General features: G+C 47.2%; 2 protein-coding genes across 4 annotated transcripts in view; one reads left to right on the top strand and one right to left on the bottom strand.

Moving 5' to 3' along the window:
- Window positions 1–22849, top strand: part of rph3aa (rabphilin 3A homolog (mouse), a) — a 74716-nt gene that overhangs the window by 9510 nt on the left and 42357 nt on the right. The gene's annotated exons all lie outside the window — the stretch shown is intronic.
- LOC139070463 (uncharacterized) lies at window positions 5291–13703 on the bottom strand. 2 transcript variants are annotated; one of them, XR_011520958.1, is made up of 3 exons: window positions 12981–13703; window positions 5887–12461; window positions 5291–5367 (listed from the first exon to the last, which is right to left on the bottom strand). XR_011520958.1 is itself a non-coding variant. In XM_070552724.1 (2 exons), exon 2 carries the CDS (start codon window positions 12172–12174, stop codon window positions 7168–7170), a length of 5007 nt encoding a protein of 1668 aa, XP_070408825.1. In that variant the 5' UTR covers window positions 12175–12461; window positions 12981–13703; the 3' UTR covers window positions 5291–7167. The 2 variants fall into 2 exon arrangements, 1 of the variants encoding a protein (XP_070408825.1); XM_070552724.1 differs by having other exon boundaries at window positions 5291–12461.

Raw genomic sequence — 22849 nt, 5'->3', positions numbered from 1 at the left:
AGCAAGGTCATGGCCTGGGGCACGGCCTGCCTGAACCACCGGGGTTCCCCAGACCCCCAAACTAGACCAACTCCTCCCAGAGATGTGGACTTGACGCTCGTGCTCCCTCAGTACCATGATCTCACTCAGGTCTTCACCAAACTGGACCCACGCAGTGCCTATAACCTGATCTGCATCAAAGAAGGCGAGGAGTGGAACACCGCATTCATTACACCGACCGGCCACTTCGAGTACCTAGTCATGCCCTTTGGCCTTTGCAATAACCCCGCGGTTTTCCAGTGATTCATCACCGATGTACTGCGGCACATGCTAGGCTGCTGGGTCTTCGTATATCTGGATGACATACTCATATACTCTCTTACCGCCAAAGAGCACACCTGTCACGTTCGGGCCGCCCTGGACCACAACCTCCACTGTAAATTGGAGAAGTGTGCCTTCCACCAAAATTCCACCTCCTTTCTGAGTTTCACCATCTCCTCCCAGGTTCTGAGTATGGATCCTCAGAAGGTTCAGGCAGTGGCGCAGTGGCCGCTACCCACGACCCTGAAACAGGTGCAGAGCTTCCTGGCCTTTTCCAATTTCTACCGCAGGTTCATACGCAACTTCAGCTCCGTCGCAGCACCTCTAACCACCCTCACCAAAGCGACCAACCAGCCTCGCCCCTTCTGTCTGACCTCAGAGGCCACCCAGGCCTTCCACGATCTGATCAGCCGCTTTGTGAGTGAGCCCATTCTGCTCCACCCGGACCTGGCCCGGCCCTTCATCGTGGAGGTGGACACCTCTGAGGTTGGAGCGGGAGCTGTCTTATCTCAACGAGGTCCAGACTCCAAACTCCACCCCTGTGCATGCTTTTCCAGGAAGTTCTCCCCCACACAGCAGAACAATGGGGTCGGCAACTGAGAACTGCTGGCAATTAAATGGGCCCTGGAAGAGTGGCGGTAATGGCTCTTGGGAACCACCGACCCCTTCCACATCTGGACTGACCATCAGAACCTGATACATCTTCAGACTACCTGCCAACTCAACCCTCGCCAGGCTCAGTAGGCCCTCTTTTTCGAGCCCAACAACTTCCACATCACCTACCGACCCGGCTCCAAGAACCTCAAGGCTGACGCCCTCTCTCAGCGATACACTCAAGTTCCCTGCTCACCGAAGCCCTTGACCATCCTGCCAGCCCAACAATTCTTGGCCTCCCTCCAATGGCCTCCAGAACAATCCATAGGGGCTGCCCTCCCTATGGAACCAGCACCACAAGAGACTCCCCCGAACCGCCTCTACGTCCCGGCCACCTGTCAACGGGAAGCCCTGACGTGGGGGCACTCCTCACAACTCGCTGGACATCAAGGCCAAGCTCGCACCCTCCAGTTTCTCCGCCAGGCTTTCTGGTGGCCTTCAATGAGGAGGGATGTTTGCGAGTTTACAACTGCTTGTGCTATATGCCCCCGGTCCTGGCGCCGGGGACCTGCAGCCCCTCCCTGTGCCCAAGCGGCCGTGGTCCCACATCGGCCTTGATTTTATCACTGGATTGCCCACCGTCGATCGCATGGACACTGTCCTCACCATCACCGACCGGTTCTTGAAGGCCGTGCCGGACTCCCGACTGCCAAGAGGACGGCCAAACTGCTCCTCAAACAGGTGGTGCGACTCCATGGTTTCCCCCAGGATGTGGTGTTCGACCGAGGACCCCAGTTCGTCTCGCGCTTCTGGAAGGCTTTCTGTCATCTGTTCGGTGCTTCAACCAGCCTATCTTCCGGCTACCACCCCCAGCCTAACGGTCAGACAGAACAGACGAACCAGCAGTTAGGACACTACTTACGCTGGGGGGGTCCTGTCACAAACTCCAACTCCTGACCACCCCCCACGGACTCAACTAGCCTGAGTACTACACTACCCAGCATCCCTATCACCGGCACGGCTTGACTACGTTATCACCCAGACTCTATTTATGGAAGTGCCGCCGCTGAGTGATCACTCAGTCATCGTTCGTTCCAGACACTGAACCGAGTTCTCAGGCTCTCCAGCCAATCAGACCAAGGAAGACATCCTTCCACGCTGCCTACCACCAGTAAGTCAGCTCTTTTGGTTATCCGGAACCGCCGCTCAGTCTTGGCTCTCTCCGAGCACTGTGTCGCCGTTCCTAGATTAAAGCCGCATGCTCTGTCCAACCCAATGCCAGCTACTCCGCGTCTGGGTCACACAGCCACGCTACAAGCTACTTCCGCTCCACGTCAGCTCAGCCTTCCAAACCTGACATTTTTTCCTCCCAGCAGGAGCAGCAGATGTGTCTCACAAATCCACAGTGGCTAGAAGTTTCCAATTAGCTGTTTATCGTAAATACACTTGACTTATTTCCAAGTTAGAAGGACAAAAGGGGGACAGATGTGTGTCTGTGTGAATTTCAGAGGCTCAGCTGGATCACAGAAAACTGATATGACACTTCGGTGTCACTGTGTACACATCTCTCACCTGCATGACCCAAATACTCTGTTGGGAGGCTTTCAGTGAAACTTAGTGGCTCATGACACCACCAGCAGTGAAACAGCCTGTCAGAAATTTAGTAGCTTCATATACGGCCCACTGAATCAGAGGCTTTAATTGCTGCTAATTATTAATAACAGGATGCAACAACAAAATATTTTGTGCTATTTCATGTATCAAAGTGGCTGTCCACATGTAGGATGAGAAGCAACTGTAAATCAGTTTTTATAATGCATGTGGGTTGGTCCTACCCTAAGAAGCATTGAAAGATCTTATGTTAAAGGAAGTTCCTGATGTGAGTTCTGATAGATCAGCATTTATAAATGGCAGATCAAAGACTATCTCTAGGCAAGGAGTTAAAATAACAAATCCGTCATCCTGATTGCTGTCACGGGCAAAAGAAGCCCTTCTTTCACTACCAGGGTTTTAGACATCAGGCTCCAGTGTTCATAAATACACTGCTTAAAAAATGAAAAGAACACAAACATAAGACTTTGTAGATCAGAATTAACGAAATATTCTTATTGAATACTTCTTTTCATAGTTTAATGTGCTGACAACAAAATCACACAAAAATTATTAATGGAAATCAAATTGATCAACCCATGTAGGTCTGGATTTGGAGTCACCCTCTGAATGAAAGTGGACAAACACACTACAGGCTCATCCAGCTTTGATGTAATGCCCCTAAATGAGGCTCAGCAGTGTGTGTAGCCTCCACGTTCCTGTATGACCTCCCTACAACATCTGGGCATGCTCCTGTATGCCAATGAAGTGGTGGATGGTCCTCCCAGACCTGGACTAAAGCATCCACCATCTCCTGGACAGTCTGTGATGCAATGTTGCTTTGGTGGATGGAGGAGACATGATGTCCCAGATGTGCTCATTTGGATTCAGGTCTGGGGAACAGGTGGGCCAGTCCCTATAGTATCAATGCTTTCATCTTCCAGGAACTGCGGACACCACATGAGGTCTAGCGTTGTCCTGCAGGAGGAACCTATGGCCAACTGCACCAGCATATGGTCTCACAAAGGATCTGAGGATCATCTCGGTACCTAATGGTAGTCAGGCTACCTCTGAGGGGCACATGGAGGTCTGTGCAGCCCCCTAAAGAAACGCCACTCCACACCCTTACTGGCCCACTGCCAAATTGGCCATGCTGGAAGATGCTGCAGGCAGCAGAACGTTCTCCATGGTGTCCAGACTGTCACGTGTGCTCAGTGTGAGTCTGCTCTCATCTGTGAAGAACACAGGGTGCCAGTGGCAAATTTACCATTATTGGTGTTCTCTGGCAAATGTCAAACATCCTGCACAGTGTTGGGCTGTAAGCACAACCCCCACCTGTTTTTCCCTCCTAAGGCTTCCTCAACATCTCCTGATGTACATGCCTGTCTCCTGGTAGCACCTCCATGCTCTGGACACCACTCTGACACACAACAAACCTTCTTGCCACAGCTCACATTGATGTGCCATCCTGGATCAGCTACACTACCTGAACGACTTGTGTGGGTTGTAGACTCCACCCCATGCTATCACTAGAGTGAAAGCACCACCAGCGTTCAACAGTGACCAAAACATCACCAGAAAGCAGAGGAACTGAGAAGTGGTCTGTGGTCACCACCACTCCTTTATTGGGGATGTCTCGCTAATTGCCCATAACTTCCACCTGTTGTCTATTCCATTTGTACAACAGCAGGTGAAACTGATTGTTAACCAGTGTTGCTTCCTAAGTGGATGGTTTGATTTTACAGAAAGGTGATTGTCTTGGTGTCACATTGTGTTGTTTAAGTGTTCCCTTTATTTTTTGTGCCGTGTATTTGTGATCTAACCTCAAGAGCAGAAAAGCCGTGTTGTAGGTCTGCTGCTGCATTTTATGACTCAGGTTGGTCCGGCCTTCAGCTTTAGGACAGATGAACTCACTTTGAACTCCCAAAAACTCTGGTCACCAGAGGAGTTCAGAGTAGACTCACTGACTGGAGGGTGCCCAATTCATCTCTCCACCACTGATTCCAGATGTCTTGAGGTTCCTTTAGATGGATAAAATGTAAATCACACTGTCTTGTTAATTTCTAAGAGAATGAGTTTTCTTCTGCAACCCTAAGGAGTGAAAATTGTTTAGTCTTTTTTCCAAATGTCTGTCTAAAACATCTTGAGGTGAAGATTGGCAGCTGTCTAGTTTTTTTTTTTTTTGGAAAGGAATTTCAACCTTTCCTAGATTACCGTGATGATCATTGACTTCCCTTTGGCCATTGTGTTAACACACTCAACTGTATGCTCCTGACTAGCAAAACTGCTTCGCTAGAGCAGCTCACACTGATGATGATCAATCAGTTAATCAATATGTTTAATCAATAGCTCCTTGCTGATACTGGATCTCTTAAAGCCTCCAGAATCAGCAGCGCAGACCTAGTTTTTCCACACACTGCACTTTTTTTCGTACAGTCTTTGCTCAATAAATTATGTAATGAAATATGTGGAACCCGGTGAACCTTTAATATTCTGCTCTTTCCAACCCTAGAAGTAAAAGATGGTGCAAGTTTCCCACCAGAAATGCATTTATCACTAAACTGAGGTCTAGGAAAAAGAAGAGTTCAGCTTTTCAATGTTCTAGAATTGTATTGTAAGCAGTATTGATATCCTGACAAACACTCACGCACACACATGCACAGAAACACACACACACACACACACACACACACACACACACACACACACACACACACACACACACACACACACACACACACACACACACAGTCAAGTGTTTCTTCTTTCTGTGAGGCGTCTACACTTGAAAAGACCAGACTTTGGCTTCACTCAGATATGTCTTTATTTGACCAGTTTCAGGATCATCATAAGTCAGTATCAGCATCAGCATCAGGTGAAAACCTTTAAATACAAAAATAGAACTGTTTAAAGATCACACACAGAAAAACATAATGCGTTTTACAGGTAACACAAACTTAAGACATTCCAACCAACATCTGTAATTTAAATAGAAGGTGAGTACTTAAGTTCTAAGTAAAAGTATACTTTAAGGTTTAAACATATTCTAGTATTTAAATTAAACAAGAAAAGTTTTATTTTCTCAGATTTTACTACCTTATACATCTTTACTTTCACAGTTACTTTTTTCAGTATTTAACCTGTGTTTTTAAACATTTTAATTAAGGTTTTAATTAAGGATTGTTACAAATAATCTTATTTACATTTTAACTAAATTTAATAATTTCAGGATTTAAACAAAGAATCTTGGGTTACCATTTTTAAATATTGAATTTCTATAAATTGGGATGGAAACCCATATTTTCTGATAAACTTAAAGAAAAACCAAACTTCCTCCTAACAGTTGTTTGCCACAAAACTTAGCTCAGAAAAAAGTCCATGTGAATCATCCCAAGAGCTTACCGATAGCCTGTCAAGATCAAAGTCCTCCTCACAGCTGAATTGTTTGCTTGCCATCTCAGTTGTCACACCCTGGTTGAATGACTGCTGCATGCATGAAGAAGCCACTAGTGGTGAGCTCTTGATTTCCTGATTTGGCTCACCTGGAGGAGCACACACCAGAGTTCACAAGCCCCCTCTGGCCAGTGTGAAGATTCCATGCACAGCTCATGTGCAGACACTGCGCAGCAGAGTCAGCATGAGGAGGAGACAGTTGACCTCTGCCAGGTCAGCATGACACCTCCCACTCGATCTTTGTGTGGCCATGCCCAGAAAGATAGTTTTCAGTTGAGCTCTTCAACTTGATCTTCTACTGGTAATAGGACCACAAGCCGTCGGACATCCCGATGCAGAATGGTGCTTGACTCAGGATCTCTGGTAACAGATTTTGGACTCTTCACTGAAATGTTGGAACTTGGAGAGACCTTCACGTGCATGTCTCGAACAACACCTCTGGAATCAGGATTCACGCTGGTGACCTTTCCAAGTCTGAACTGCCCTCTTAGTGCATTTTGGTCACAGATCCAAACAATGTCTCCAACGGCAACGTTTCTTTCAGCAGTATGCCACTTACTTCGAATGAACAGATTTGGACCAGCAAGTTGGCTCCAAGATTTCCAGAAGTTGGTGACTGTTGTTTGCACTTCAGTGAGCCGTTTGAAAGGGTAGGTGGTGTAGTCAACAGTTTTTAAAGTCCCCACTTTGTGTGGCTCGACCAAGCAACAGGTTGTTCGGCGTGATGTACTGGATGCGTTCTTCTCTGCTCTGAATTCTGACATCGATGGGTCTCTCATTTGCAAGGTTGGCAGCTAGCTGGAGCACTGTCAGGAACTCACTGAATGTAAGGCCTTCTACATTTCCAAGACTTTGAAGGGCTCTCTAGGTAACTCTAACAGCAGCTTCAGCAGTTCCATTTCGGTGAGGTGAGTCGGCGGGAAGGATCTTCCACATCCAGGTGGTCTCATTCTTGGCAGCATATTCTTCAAGGGATTCTTGATTTTGTTGTCTCAGGTAAGCATACATCTCTTTCAATACAGGTTTTGCGCCGACAAAGTTTGTGCCAGGATCTGACCAGATTCTTTGGGGATGCCCTCGGACAGCGGTGAACCTCATATAGGCAAACAGGAAGCTCTCTGTTGATAGTGTGTTTGCTAGTTCAACATGGATGGCTCGGCTAGCCATACAACAAAACACAACTCCCCATACTTTCATGTTTACCCTCTTTTTGACATCATCCTTCACATGCTAAGGTCCAAACAGGTCAATGGATGTGAACTTGAATGGTGCAGCAGGATTAGACCTCTCTTCAGGTAAGTTTCCCATTATTTGCTTGCAGGTTCTTGCCTTTGTTTTCTTACACACAATGCACTTGTCAACAACTTTTTGAGCAATAATCCTTCCTTTAATGACCCACGCTTTCCTTCTCATCCGCAATAAAGTCCCTGCTACTCCATCATGTCCCTCACTGTGTGCTTCTCTGGCAAGGAGGGTGGATAACCAGGCATGAAATGGTAAAAGGGGAACAGCTTTGCGGTCTTCTCTGAAGGTCTGAAGTCCACTTGTTTGATCTCTGTAGACAACTAACCTGTCTGTTGTAGTGCTTGGGAAGTTAACACCCTCTTGTGCTGCTTGGCAAAGGTCTCGAAATGCATCTCGTCTCTCGTTGACTGTAAGGACACCCGAGGATGGAACTACCTCCCACCTGTCTTGACCTGCGGTATTGACATTTAGGAACTTTTTGGCAGCTCTCCAGATCCATGCCACAGTCCCAACCAGCCTTCTCAGGTTGCTGAAACGCCTTTCGTCGACTAGTTTTCGGGTTTCTACTCCTCCTGGTGGTCTTCTGGAACATACATAGGCTGGATCTTGAGCTGGTTTCAGCTGACTTCTTGTAAGTATCGCTACAAATGACTTTTTACAGATACTTGTTACTTCATCTCGAGCATGGGCAGCAATGTCTCTGGCAGATTTCTTTGGCCACTCATCATCAGGAAGTTGGAGAAACTTCGGACCAGACTGCCACTCGGAGTTGTCAGTTAAGGCATTTGGACTGGCCCCTTTGGTGATGATGTCTGCTATGTTTGCTGGTCCGGGGATCCACCACCAATCTTGGACGTCAGTGCTACTCTGGATCTCGCCAACACGATTTGCGAAGAATGTCTGGAAGCCATAACTTTCACGTTGTATTGCTCCCAGGACCGTCTGGCTGTCGATGAGATGGTACCATTTCTTGACCTGAATACGACAGTGCTTCTGGAAGTAGGTCTTCAGGCGGGCTGCGAAGATGGCACCACACATCTCCGCTTTTACAGGATCACCTTTGTGGTCGAGAGGAGTCAGCTTGGCTTTGGATTCAACTAGTCTCACAACAGCACCACGACTGCAGCTCCAACGAAGGTACATCACTGCGCCATATGCATGTTCATTGCCATCAGAGAATGTGATTGCACTAGGCTCTGCACAGGGATCTGGTGGAGTCAGAGCTCTAGCAAAGCGAAGTTTGTTCAGATCGGCATACTCTTCCAGAACCTTTATGGTGTCTTCTCGGAGACCTACAGACAAGGCAGTATCCCATGTGTCTTCTAAGCAGTACTTTGTTTTGGCTTCTTGGAAAGCTCTTCTAACCAAGATGGCACCTTTCTGCTTGACAGGAGTCACAAGGCCAAGTGGGTCATACAGGCTGGAGACTTGGCTCAGCAGTTCTCGTCTGGTCAGTGGATCAGGGGTTTGAGTTCTGACTTCTTCTCTTAGCAGATTTTGACCAAGGCGCATCTTTTTCTTTTTCTTAGAGAAGTTGACTGCAACCATGACATGGAGATCATCGTCTTCGATGGTGTAGCCAAGGCCAAGGGCTTTGTTGTCTTCTTCCGTCCGCTGGTTTGGCAGAATTATAGTCTTTGACTCAGTCATATTCATCTCACTTGTGGATTTTTTCCTCCCACTTTGATTGGAGTAGACCCAGGTCTTCATGTAGAATCCTCCAGCTCTCAGGATATACTCGATGTTGGCAGTAAGGCATTTCAGATGGTCTTGGTCTTTGTGTGAAGTCAAGATATCATCGACATAAGCATCTTCTTCCAGCACACGTTTCTCTTCTTTGAAGTGGCTGAATGAAGGCAAGTTTGCAGTCTCTCGCATGACAATTTGGACTATGCAACCAGCAGATTTGTCTCCCATGTTAACTCTTGTTATGGCGTACTCTTCTATTTCTGACTCTTCTGTGTCACGCCACAAAAACCTGTGCAGGTGGACCTCTCGAGCTTCCAGCCAGACAGAGTTGTACATCTTGCGGATATCACCAAGGGCAGCAAAGACACCAGTCCAAAACCGTAGCAGGACAGCTCTGATCGGGTTCAGGACATCAGGACCTTTGATGAGGATGTCGTTCAGGCTGAGGCCTTTGTACTTCTGGCTGCTGTTCCACACTAGTCTCACTGGGGTGGATACGGAGTGTGGATTTGGCACAATGAGATGGCTGATATACCACACTGGCCCAGTCCAACTCTGCAGGACTTCTTTGGACAGCTTCACTGCAGCTCTGTAGTTCACCATCTCATGGACTTGTGCACTGTAAGCTGCCTTCCACTCAGGTTCTTTGGACAGCTGCTTCTCCGTTCTGAGGAATGTTGCTTCTACTGCTTTCTTGTTATTTGGCAATGTTGCTGGATCTTCTAGCCATGGATACGTGGCGTGCCAATGTGGTTCTGGGCTGTGGTCATCTCCGCTTGAGTAAGTCAGACCATTTCTCACGATCTCCATCTCCCTCTCCTCTGCGAGTGTAATTTCTTTACCCCCTGGCTGACAGTTCCCGCAACGACACCCTCCACATCTTGGCTGACAGGCGGCTCCAATGCTTTCCCACCTCCACCACTTCAGAAAGTCTCCATTGCTGGTGGCTGTGCTGCACTGAGTCTCAATATGGTCTGGATGCTGGCAGGAAGCTGGGTTTTTGGTGAACTCTTGATACTTGACTGCTGCAGTCCTCATTGATCTTGCAAAGTGAGTCTTGGAGGTGTGTGCCATCAGGGTGACTTCCTCAAAGAGGTCTGGATGTGTGCCCCCGACTGTCTTGCCAAGTGGACCGTCCCAGAGTACTAGGTCCCCGATGGAGCGAACCTTTTGAGGCACTAGCCGTCCTTCTTTGTGACTTATTAGCAGTTGAATTTCTCTGGGTCTGATAAGGTCTTGAAGAGTGACATCGGGGAAGATCTTCTTTAACTTGTGAGGTGGAACATGTTTGTGCACTTCAGCAATTGTATCAAGACCATAACAGATTAGCTGGTGAGGCTTTAAGGTTCCTCTTGAAGTGCTGACACGAACCTTGAGAAGGTAACGCTTGGTTGCTACCGATACCTTCATCCCTCCAACACCATGGACAACCAGTGTGACGTCTTCACCACGAAGGTTGAGCTTGCTTGCAGCTTTATGGGTTATGTAGTTCGTATCAGATGCCAGGTCAATTAATGTCCCAATTCTTTGTCCATCGTTGGCGGTGACATCAAGTAGCATCAGGATCACAGGGTACTCTTTTAGACCAGACTCCTCCAGAAGGCCTTTCCCTGACGCCATAGAGCTGAAGGCTCGTGAGGTGACGTTGCTGAAAGCCTCACGACACTGCTTGGCTAGCTCTGGTGATAATTTGGAGAGGAACTCTTCCTGGACCTCTGTGTACCTCTTCCCCTCAGCTCCCCCTGGAACAGGTTTGGGTCCTTGTGATGAGGGTCTTGGCAAAGGGCAGAGAAGGTAATGATGCTGGTCTTTGCACTCTGGATTTCTACACAGGTAGGTTATATTTCTGCATGGTTCGTTGTGGATCTCAAGGCACTTCTTGCAGGCTCTGAGCTGCTGCACTGCATTCTTTTTCTCCTGTAGCTTTGTGGTAGTTCTAAACCTTCTGCAGATGTACAGTTTTCTCTTGTGCTTTGGGTCGCCACAGATGATGCACCCTGCTGGATCACTAAAGGATTTAACAGTCTTTGTGCGGGCATACTTTGTTGGGAACTTTATTTTCTCCTTGGCAGGGTCTATGTCTCTCAGCTGATCCAACTGCTCATAGATGGATTCTTGAGATTGGAGGTATTCAAGTAGCTTGTCAAACCGGTTCTTATGAGTAACAGTATGCCTTGGGTCAGCAGCATGGGTAAGCCAGTCTTTCTTCAGAGACTCTGGTAATTTGCTTTCAATAGACTTTATTACCAACAGGTTTTTTATTGCATCTGCTTTATTTAGCTCACTCAGATCATAGAGGGCCTTTTCAACTGCTTGGATTACCTTGATGATTCTTCTTGGCTGGTTACTACGAACAGCAGGGATAGCCTGTAGCTCTTCGATGATCTTGACTGCAATGGTGGCTTGATTCCCATAACGGTTCTCGAGGACTCTGAAGATCTCATCTGTTGATGGGTATGTAGATAGATGCAGATCTCTGGCAATTCTCTCGTCGAGGCTATCAAGCAGTTGGAACTTCTTCACCTCCACAGACCCGGTCGGTTCGCCTTGTCTTTGAAGAGCCTCCCATTCCTTTCTCCAGCGGTAGAACTCACGCTGGTTACCAGTGAACTTTGGTAGAGCTGTGGCTTTCAGTTTTATGGCTGCAACAGGGGCTGTGCTGTGGAGAGTGACAGGTGCTTGAATGGAGTCCCTTTTCATTCTTTCTTCTCTGATCAGGGCAGCTTCATTTGACACCAGCTTTGGAAGGAATGTCTCAAGCTCCGTTAATCGACGATCAAAGTCTCGCCTCTCAGCAGTAGGAGCCCAACGGTTCCATGACTGGTGTGCTTCTTTTGCTTTGCGCACCAAGTCTTCTAGATGAAGAAGCATAAAATCACATGCCTCCACTGGTGTGTCAGGCTGAGTGGAGGAGACATTCTCAATCTCTACTTCTGCAGTTTTTAGGGCGAGTGTTAGTTCTCTCTCACCAAACGAGATCCATAATGTCTCTCTGATCAGGTGCTTTGTCTCCTTTAACTTGAGCTCACATTCTTTCTCAGTCTTCTCGAGGTCAGCTCTTTGCTGGTCACTCAACTTATGTGTGCCTTCACCTTCACACTCTGCGATGTAAGCAGCCTCAAGCTCCTCATTCATAGCCATCACTTTGGAGCCCTCTACTGTGAGCTTCTTGAAGGGATCCTGTAGCTCCTCTACAGACATTTCCATGTGTGTCCTTGTTATTTGGTTGGTGAGTCTGGAGAAAAGCCTTTTTGCTGTGGTTCGTTCTACTTTCAGTTCCTCAAGCGACTTTGACTCAGCCATGTTGCTTTGTTTGTTGTTGGGTTGACAGATGGCAGGTAAACGGTTCCCTCCAGGCCCCCAGAAGGAGTCTTCTCCCTCTTTGTGGTGGGCTTTGGTGGAGTCTTCACTGGTCAGGGCCAATTTCCCACTGGCCAAGGCGGTTTTCACTGTCAAGTGTTTCTTCTTTCTGTGAGGCGTCTACACTTGAAAAGACCAGACTTTGGCTTCACTCAGATATGTCTTTATTTGACCAGTTTCAGGATCATCATAAGTCAGTGTCAGTATCAGCATCAGCATCAGGTGAAAACCTTTAAATACAAAAATAGAACTGTTTAAAGATCACACACAGAAAAACATAATGCGTTTTACAGGTAACACAAACTTAAGACATTCCAACCAACATCTGTAATTTAAATAGAAGGTGAGTACTTAAGTTCTAAGTAAAAGTATACTTTAAGGTTTAAACATATTCTAGTATTTAAATTAAACAAGAAAAGTTTTATTTTCTCAGATTTTACTACCTTATACATCTTTACTTTCACAGTTACTTTTTTCAGTATTCAACCTGTGTTTTTAAACATTTTAATTAAGGTTTTAATTAAGGATTGTTACAAATAATCTTATTTACATTTTAACTAAATTCAATAATTTCAGGATTTAAACAAAGAATCTTGGGTTACCATTTTTAAATATTGAATTTCTATAAATTGGGATGGAAACCCATATTTTCTGATAAACTTAAAGAAAAACCAAACTTCCTCCTAACAGTTGTTTGCCACAAAACTTAGCTCAGAAAAAAGTCCATGTGAATCATCCCAAGAGCTTACCGATAGCCTGTCAAGATCAAAGTCCTCCTCACAGCTGAATTGTTTGCTTGCCATCTCAGTTGTCACACCCTGGTTGAATGACTGCTGCATGCATGAAGAAGCCACTAGTGGTGAGCTCTTGATTTCCTGATTTGGCTCACCTGGAGGAGCACACACCAGAGTTCACAAGCCCCCTCTGGCCAGTGTGAAGATTGCATGCACAGCTCATGTGCAGACACTGCGCAGCAGAGTCAGCATGAGGAGGAGACAGTTGACCTCTGCCAGGTCAGCATGACACACACGCACGCACACACACACGCACACACACACACACATACATAAATGTACACATGCATGCACACACACTCATACGCACAGAGAAACACACACACACACAAATGCATGCACGCACACACACACACACAGAGGCACACTCACACACACATGCATACACACACGTATGCACACACATGAATGTACACATGCACACACACACACACACACACACACACACACACACACACACACACACACACACACACACACACACACACACACACACACACACACAAATATCCACAGAGACACATGCACGCATTCACACACCCATACACACTTTGACATATACACACATGCATGCACATGAATAAAGGGATTGCCAGAACAAATACACTGACAGATGCCAAGCTGCTGCCAATACATCAACTCCTTTTACAAAAATCTGCTTTCATGCCTGCCTTTAATGCATCTAACAGCCGATGACAGGAAATAAGAGAAAGATGGGGGATTACACGGAACAAAAGCCCCTCACCAGATATCCCTGCATGACTGCCATTAAATCACTGCCCTAAATACAAACAGACAAGCGGGTTGTCATTACAGATTGGACTGCAAGCAAGAACAATCTGGAGCGTTAATACTCCAGCATCCCCATGAGCCTTAATGTGACATTTGAACCAAGTGATCACTTGTTGTTTTCACACTGAGGGGCAAAAAGAGTGATGGAGTATATTTTTCCAATTATTCTTTCAAGCTTTTTTTAAAATTCACAATGCTTAAAAGTTCCTTCTGTTTGACAATGTGCTGTCCTTTTTAACTAACTGACCGACCGTAGGTGGTCCTGTGGTAATGACTGGCTTTTGTTTTTTAGCCAAGAATTTTTTATGCATTAGACTACACTGTAGAACAGGCCTATTCTTAAATGTATTAAATGTAGAATCAGGGAAAACATGCAGGATAAAATCCAGGATCTTCAAGGATTAAAACAGTTGCTATGAGTTGCTATTTAGGCTACTTGAAATTGTTGTCAAAGTGTATGCCACGGAAGGACATGCACGAATGCATCCCCATCCATCCATCCATCCATCCATCCATCCATCCATCCATCCATCCATCCATCCATCCATTTTCAGCCGATTACCCGAGGTCAGGTCGCGGAGGCAGCAGCTTAAGCTGAGAAGCCCAGACTTTGCTCTCCCCAGCTACTTGGGCCAGCTCCTTGGGGGAATCCCAATCCTTCCAGCCCTCACCAGGGAGGCGTCCAGGAGGCATCCTAACTAGATGCCCGAGCCACCTCAACTGGCTCCTCTCGATGTGGAGGAGCAGCGGATCTACTTTGAGCTACTCACGATGACTGAGCTTCTCACCCTATCTCTAAGGGAGAGCCCAGACACCCTGTGGAGAAATTTTATTTTGGCTGCTTGTATCCACAATCTATTTTTTTCTGTCACTACCCAAAGCTCATGACCAAAGGTGAGGGTAGGAACGTAGATCAACCGATGAATCGAGAGCTTTGCCTTGCAGCTCAGCTCTCTCTTCACCACGACAGATCGGTACAACGCTCACATCACAGCAGATGCAGCACCAATCCACCTATCACTCTTATCTCACACTCCATTTTTCCCTCAGTTGTGAACAAGACCCCAAGATACTTAAACTCCTCCTTTCTCTTCATATCATCTCAATGGAAAAAGGCAGCCAAAACAAGAGCTGGAGGTGAGTGACAACCAGTTTGAGGAGGGCGTATGTGACCTGTGGGAGTCAAAAAAAATAGCATGAACCAAAGAGCAGAACATGTATTGTTACAAATAAACATTGAATACTAAAAATACGAAGTGTATCCAGTGGAGAGATGGAGTATGACATAGACATCTAAGAAGTACCAGAGTGGGGGTGTGCACAACAGAAATAAGAAGAAAAACTAGTAGAATGTATTACAGAGAAGATACAAGGGCAATACTAAAGAGCAGTAACAGGGAATTTCTTGATACAAGAAAATATGGAATACTAAATTTGATCAATGCTCCACACAGATTTTTTAAAGTAACAGGGAATTTCTGTAACTTGGAGAGGCTAATAAAGCTAACCAGGAATTACTACGTAGGTGAAAAAATATTGACCATTAAAACTAGAGACAAAATGTGCAAGGTGACCAGTGGGGGGTATAAGAAACTATTAGGCGAAAGTGAGGGAAGTGGGGGAATAGATATGGAAAGAAGAAACAATGATGGAGAGAAAGAGGATGAGGTAAAAGAGTAATGACTGACGGGAGGAAGGAAGGGGCTGAGGGAGAAATTTTGACAGACACAACATAATCAAGTGTGAGGTGGGTGGGTGGGGTGAAAGGTGGGAGGAGAGATAAAGTGGGGGAGTAAAGCAGAAAGAATGACGGAAAGGAAGAGGATGAGGTAAAGAATACTGAAAAGTGGGAAGGGATGAGGGAGAAGACTCACAAGCATAGACTCAGTCACTGCATTATTCCACGAGAGGTGGGTGGGGCGGTGGTGTAAGTTCAGGGTGTGCGGGCCTGCAGTCCTGTGGCAGCTTGCGAGTGTTTTTGACACATTACCTTGGCCTGCGGTTGGCACTAAATGCACCATGATTTAATTATTACTGTGTAACAAACATTGTTATTTTTTATACTCTTATGTTGTTTGGCACAGCGATGCCTTCTGTTGTATTTGCGTGTCCCGTTTGTTTCCTCTCTTTCTGCAGGTCCAGAAGCGGATTCTCGTACATCTTTAAATTTTTATTTTTGAGACACCCCCTCCCCCCAATCTCTTCCTTTCCTCTCTCCTCTTCCTCTTTCATTTCTGTCTCCGTGTCCGTTGGGATTAAAAATAACTGAAAGCAATAAAAAAAATGTGGTCATTGTTTGCAGTCTGTGAGCCAATGGGGTTTTTGAGTCTGCTCCAGCATTTGGAACTCACCAAACTAAAATGAATCCTTCCAAGGAGAACCGTGGGAACTTACATCTATGACCCCATTCCCATGGCAATTAGGTGTCACTTTTCTCTCCGTAAACAGTCAGAACATGCCAAATGTTGGAGAAGGAAACCATTGTACAGCTACGACCAATGAAAGTGGTCAACTGATTCTTTTTGGCCTTTCTTAAACACTCTCATGCCACCATGTCAACAACACATTACCATTCCCAAAGATTTGATGTGATGTGACTGAGGAACAACTGAGATAGCAAAAGCCAAATAAGAGTCATTTTTACGGTGTTCCTGCAGGAAGTATCTCTCGGAGTCAGTGTGTTTGTTGGCTGTTTTCCGGAGTCCGTTTCATCTGGTGCCTGTTTGGTCTGACCGAGTTTTTCCTGAGACCTGAGGATGTCCTAAAATGTATATCGTACATTCTCTACATCAGTGTTTTTGCCAAGTGTCAATCCAAAGTCGAGATGTTTCATTCAGATTCAGAGACCAACTGTGAACTGTGTTTAATGCTTTTCTAAAACCACTCAAGTTTTCCACTTTCACATGTTATGTTGTTCTGCAACCTCCTTCACATAGGAGGAATGGTCCTTTGAATTCTTTCTGCCACCCATACGGGATTTAAAAACCAGATTACCCTTATACATGTATTTTGAGTTTTACACGGCAGTTGTGAGAAATGGAGCTTGTGCCGACTTATGAGTGTGTATCCAAGGGTTACGTATTCTCATCAGACGTGGGATAAAGTAGGTGGTGATGTGTCTTTGCAAAGCTAAGCTCCATAAGCTGCTTCCTCACTAGTGTGACAAATCTCAGTTCAAGAGAGGAAACGTATGGGGGCAATGTGGAACGATGGACAGATGATGGTGAATGGGTGTAGGGACGAGGAAATGAAGTTTGTGTGGAGAGGGTGATGAATGAAGATGATGAAAGAAGTGGCAGATGTGGGGACAAATGTGATGGGAGAAGTGGATGACACACAGGGACAATGGTTTGAACAGATGAGTGTGTGTGTGTGTGTGTGTGTGTGTGTGTGTGTGTGTGTGTGTGTGTGTGTGTGTGTGTGTGTGTGTGTGTGTGTGTCAATCTGCATCAAAGTAAATTACATTCTGGTAAAGATTTTGATTGCTACAAGCTTACATTGGTGTATTTCATTCTTCATCAAGGGCATGGTGACTAATAAATCTGATGATGATGATGATGATTTGGTGTGCCTTCATTTAGTATTAGCTTATCTTTTAATCTGTTAGTTTAGACTAATTTAGAGAAAGAAGCCTGTGGATTGAGTCCAAAAAGGCTGATGAGAGAAACGAGTTAAGAAACTACAAAAAAGTTTCAGTGTGATTCGTTTAGCAGCATTTTCAGTCTTAGCAGAAGCATCAGCCAGGTATTTGTGGAGACGGTGAGTAATGAGGTGCTGCTTGACCCTAACCCCCACATACCAGAAACAGCTTGTTATCAAGAAATGTTGCAACTGATTTAAGGAGTTTGCACAACGTCTTACTGAGGGTCAGGAGAACTGTGAGCTTCCCCATGGAGCAGCCTTAAGAATCATGTTTCACCATTTATGTTTCACTACTTCACCATGGAAACACCACCACAGTCAGCCAAGAGACAGTCAAGGCACTTATAAACACTGACATCTTGTGTCTTCAAACATGCAATTTTTCAGGAAATTTAAAAGAAAAACCTCATTTGCAACAAATAAACTGATCACAAATCACATACTCTTTTTCACACTTTAGCATTGAAAAGGGATCCATAAAACCACTGATAGATGGTGACCAACAGAGCAGATTTATGTAAACCCATAAAAATGATGAAGAATGGAGATGTGAGGTTATTCGGTCTTTGAAAAACATTTTGTGGCAGGAAAAGCAGCGAGAATGTGTGTTTTATACAGAAAAAGATCTATATGCAGGGAAGCACTTTAGTGGTGCGTTCGTTGTAAAATGCACATGCTCATTATAAGCTCGTGGCCAACGCACTCTGCTCGCATCACTGGGAGCCACATTACTTGTGCTGCTGCACCACAGACACATAGTAAACTCACCTCTCTCCAGTTGTAATGTAATCTACCATGACTTTCTTAGTGGGATTTGCTGGGTTTGAGTGTCAACATTCATGAGAAAATTTGTTTAAATTTTCAATGTGAAGTTTTCAGCACTCCTCCTTGAACCGTCACATTATCGTGGTGGAGTTTGAGTGCCCTAATGATCCTAGGAGCTATGTTGTCTGGGGCACTTAGTGCCCCTGGTAGGGTCTCCCATGACAAATTGGTCTTAGGTGAAGGGTGAGACAAAGAACGGTTCGAAGGATCTTTCATGGCGGTTAAAACGAAGAGTCGGAGTACCCGGCCCGGAGGGTTACCGGGGTCCCACCCTGGAGCCAGGCCTGGGGTTGGGGCCCGTGAGCGAGCGCCTGGTGGCCGGGCTTTCGCCCATGGGGCCCGGCCGGGCCCAGCCCGAACCGGATACATGGGCTCGTCCAACTGTGGACCCACCACCCGCAGGAGGAACATGAAGGGTCCGGTGCAATGCGAATCGGGTGGCAGACCAAGGCGGGAGCCTTGGCGGTCCAATCCCCGGACAAGAAAACTAGTTTTTGGGACATGGAACGTCACCTCGCTGGCGGGGAAGGAGCCGGAGCTTGTGGCAGAGGTTGAGCAGTACCGGCTAGATATAGTCGGACTCACCTCGACACATTGCATTGGCTCTGGAACCCGAGACCTGGAGAGGGGTTGGACACTCTACTTTGCTGGAGTTGCTCCGGGTGAGAGGCGGAGGGCTGGGGTTGGCTTTTTGTTAGCCCCGAGACTCTCTGCCTGTGTGTTGGGGTTTACCCCGGGGGACAAGAGGGTAGCTTCCTTGCGCCTTCGGGTCGGGGAACGGGTCCTGACTGTTGTTTGTGCTTATGGGCCAAATATCAGTTCAGAGTACCCACCCTTTTTGGAGTCCCTGGGACGAGTGCTAGATAGTGCTCCATCAGGGGACTCCATTGTCCTGCTGGGGGACTTCAATGCTCACGTGGGCAATGACAGCTTGACCTGGAGGGGTGTGATTGGGAGGAACGGCCCACCTAATCTGAACTCGAGCGGTGTTTTGTTATTGGACTTCTGTGCAAGCCGCAGTTTGGCAATAACGAACACCATGTTCGAACATAAGGATGCCCACCGGTACACTTGGTACCAGGGCAGCCTAGGTCACAGGTCGATGATAGATTTTGTAGTCGTATCATCTGACCTGCGGCCGTATGTTTTGGACACCCGAGTGAAGAGAGGGGCGGAGCTGTCAACTGATCACCACCTGGTGGTGAGTTGGATCAGATGGCAAGGGAACATGCCGCGTAGACCTGGCAGACCCAAACGCATAGTGAGGGTCTGCTGGGAACGCCTGGCAGAAGAACCTGTCAAGACGGTCTTCAACTCCCACCTCCGGCAGAGCTTTGACCACGTCCCGAGAGCAGTGGGGGACATTGAGTCCGAGTGGGCCTTGTTCCACTCTGCGATTGTCGAGGCGGCTGTTGCTAGCTGTGGTCGTAAGGTGGCCGGTGCCAGTCGTGGTGGCAACCCCCGTACCCGCTGGTGGACACCAGAGGTTCGGGGAGCCGTCAGGCTGAAGAAGGAGGCCTACAGGGCGTGGCTGGTCTGTGGGTCTCCGGAGGCAGCAGACAGGTACCGGATAGCCAAGCGGGGTGCAGCAGTGGCAGTTGCCGAGGCAAAATCTCGGGCGTGGGAGGAGTTTGGTGAGGCCATGGAGAAAGACTATCGATCGGCTCCAAAGAGGTTCTGGCAAACTGTCCGGCACCTCAGGAGAGGAAGGCAGCAACTCGCTCACACTGTTTACAGTGGGGATGGGGAGCTGCTGACGTCAACTGAGGCTATAGTCGGACGGTGGAAGGAATACTTTGAGGAGCTCCTTAATCCCACCAATGCGCATTCCGAGGAGGAACCAGAGCTGGGAGGCCTGGGGATGGACTGTCCGATCTCGGGGGCAGAAGTTGCTGAGGTAGTCAAACAACTACACAGCGGCGGAGCCCCGGGGGCGGATGAGGTTCGTCCTGGGTATCTCAAGGCTATGGATGTTGTAGGGCTGTCATGGTTGACACGTCTCTACAACATTGCGTGGTCATCGGGGGCAGTTCCTAGGGAGTGGCAGACCGGGGTGGTCGTCCCCATCTTTAAGAAGGGTGACCTGAGGGTGTGTTCCAACTATAGGGGGATCACACTCCTCAGCCTCCCTGGAAAGGTCTACGCCAAGGTACTGGAGAGGAGGGTCCGATCGATAGTTGAATCTCAGATAGAGGAGGAGCAATGTGGTTTTCGTCCTGGCCGTGGAACTGTGGACCAGCTCTATACCCTTGCAAGGGTGATGGAGGGGGCATGGGAGTTTGCCCAACCAATCCACATGTGCTTTGTGGATTTGGAGAAGGCTTATGATCGTGTCCCCAGGGGCACCCTGTGGGGGACGCTGCAGGAGTATGGGGTGGGTGGCTTTCTGTTAAGGGCCATTCAGTCCCTTTACCAGAGGAGCGTGAGTTTGGTCCGCATAGCCGGTAGTAAGTCGGACCTGTTCCCAGTGAGGGTTGGACTCCGCCAGGGCTGCCCTTTGTCACCGGTTCTGTTCATCACTTTTATGGACAGAATTTCTAGGTGCAGCCGTGGTGTGGAGTGTGTCGAGTTTGGTGGCAGGAGAATCTCGTCTCTGCTTTTTGCGGATGATGTGGTCCTCCTAGCTTCATCCAGCTCTGACCTTCAGCTCTTGCTGGGTAGGTTCGCGGCCGAATGTGAAGCGGCTGGGATGAGGATCAGCACCTCCAAATCTGAGACCATGGTTCTCGACCAGAAAAGGGTGGCTTGCCACCTCCGGATCGGGGGAGAGGTCCTACCTCAAGTGGAGGAGTTTAAGTATCTCGGGGTCTTGTTCACGAGTGAGGGTAGGAGGGATCAGGAGATCGACAGGCGGATTGGTTCGGCGTCTGCAGTGATGCGGGCACTGAGCCGATCTGTCGTGGGGAAGAGGGAGCTGAGCCAAAAAGCCAGGCTCTCGATTTACCGGTCGATCTACGTCCCAGTCCTCACCTATGGTCATGAGCTTTGGGTAATGACCGAAAGAACGAGATCGCGGATACAAGCGGCCGAAATGAGTTTCCTCCGTAGGGTGGCCGGGCTCAGCCTTAGAGATAGGGTGAGGAGCTCGGACATTCGGGAGGGACTCGGAGTAGAACCGCTGCTCCTCCGGATCGAAAGGAGCCAGTTGAGGTGGTTTGGGCATCTGGTCAGGATGCCTCCTGGACGCCTCCCCGGGGAGGTGTTTCGGGCATGTCCTGCCGGCAGAAGGCCTCCGGGTCGACCCAGGACACGTTGGAGAGGTTACATCTCCAATCTGGTCCGGGAACGCCTTGGGGTCCTGCCGGAGGAGCTGGTGGACAAGGCCGGGGAGAGGACGGCCTGGAGCTCCCTAATTGGGATGCTGCCCCCGCGACCCGGACCCGGATAAGCGGAGGAAGACGAAGACGAAGACAAAGAAGTTTTCAGCATGTCATCGGTCACAAATACCTCCGCTCGCCCACCATCCGCAGCCTAAACGACGGAAGTGCCCAGTACGCCAGATGGCCTGTCCACCCCTGGACATGAGATTTCCTTTTTGAGAACCTCAACCAGATCTGCACTCACAGAGGACATCAATACTATTGAAAACAGCCTCCAAATCATCACCAGTGAAGGCAAATTCACACAAATACAACAAACTATTAAATCTACCAAAGCACAAATTGATAATTTCATTGTCCAAATACTATTCCTTGATCGTCATTCATCACCAGAATAATCTGAAAGGCCAATCTCTGTCAGCTGATGTGTGAGCAGACATCCCGTTCTTTTTCCATGGTCATAGTAATCACAGCGTGATTTAGAAATGACATACTCGGCCTGTTGAGTAATCAACATATTTAGTTTTCAAGTGCTGTTCAGTTTTTAATCAAAGTCGCTGATTTCAGCTTATTTCTTCATCCTCAGTCACCATCTCATCCATCAGTAGTTTTAGCCGTTCATCCCTTTACCATTTCTTATCCACACAGTAAGATTTTTTGACCCCCTAAGTAAATTTTCAAAGATTTCCAGATGATAGAAAATGGCATTCCTGGTGTTTGACCTCGATAAAAAAACTCTATTTCAGAATGAAAAAAAAATGTAGGTAAAATAATGCTGTTAGTTTACTACTTTTATTACATTTGACATTTTCATGCAGAAAAGTAAAAAAAAATCAATCTACTAAAATTTCAAGTTGTTTATTGTAGTTTAAATCAATCCCTGTGATGATAGGGCACTGCACTGAGAAAAAGACCCTGGTTTTGGTTTGTTTGTTCCTTAGGCTGTGACTAGTGAGAGGTTGTTGGAAGTGATGGTAGTTTTTCTGACTGGCATGCCTGTGAATATCACCAGCTTCTTTGCCTTCTGTGAGTCAACAGGCGTCAGTTACAAGTAACCAACTCACCTCAAATGTCTCCGTTTAAATGAGATGCAGTTTACCACAAAGGTCTTTCTGAATCTGTGAGCACTTGAAATGTTGATGTGAGCGGGAACCAGACACCTGTCAGAGCAAAGTCGTGTCTGCAACACGGACCTTTGATTTCAGCTCTTCAGTAGTCACTCAACCTGGTCTCTCTTTGTTTAGC

This window comes from Nothobranchius furzeri, chromosome 6 (assembly GCF_043380555.1).
Source record: "Nothobranchius furzeri strain GRZ-AD chromosome 6, NfurGRZ-RIMD1, whole genome shotgun sequence".
Lineage (NCBI taxonomy): Eukaryota > Metazoa > Chordata > Actinopteri > Cyprinodontiformes > Nothobranchiidae > Nothobranchius > Nothobranchius furzeri.
Note: the sequence above shows the minus strand (reverse complement) of the source record. Positions and strands in the feature narration are given on the sequence as shown.

Coding starts and splice junctions, on each gene's coding strand:
- LOC139070463 (XM_070552724.1), bottom strand. CDS start 12,174: ATGGCTGAGTCAAAGTCGCTTGAGGAACTGAAAGTAGAACGAACCACA.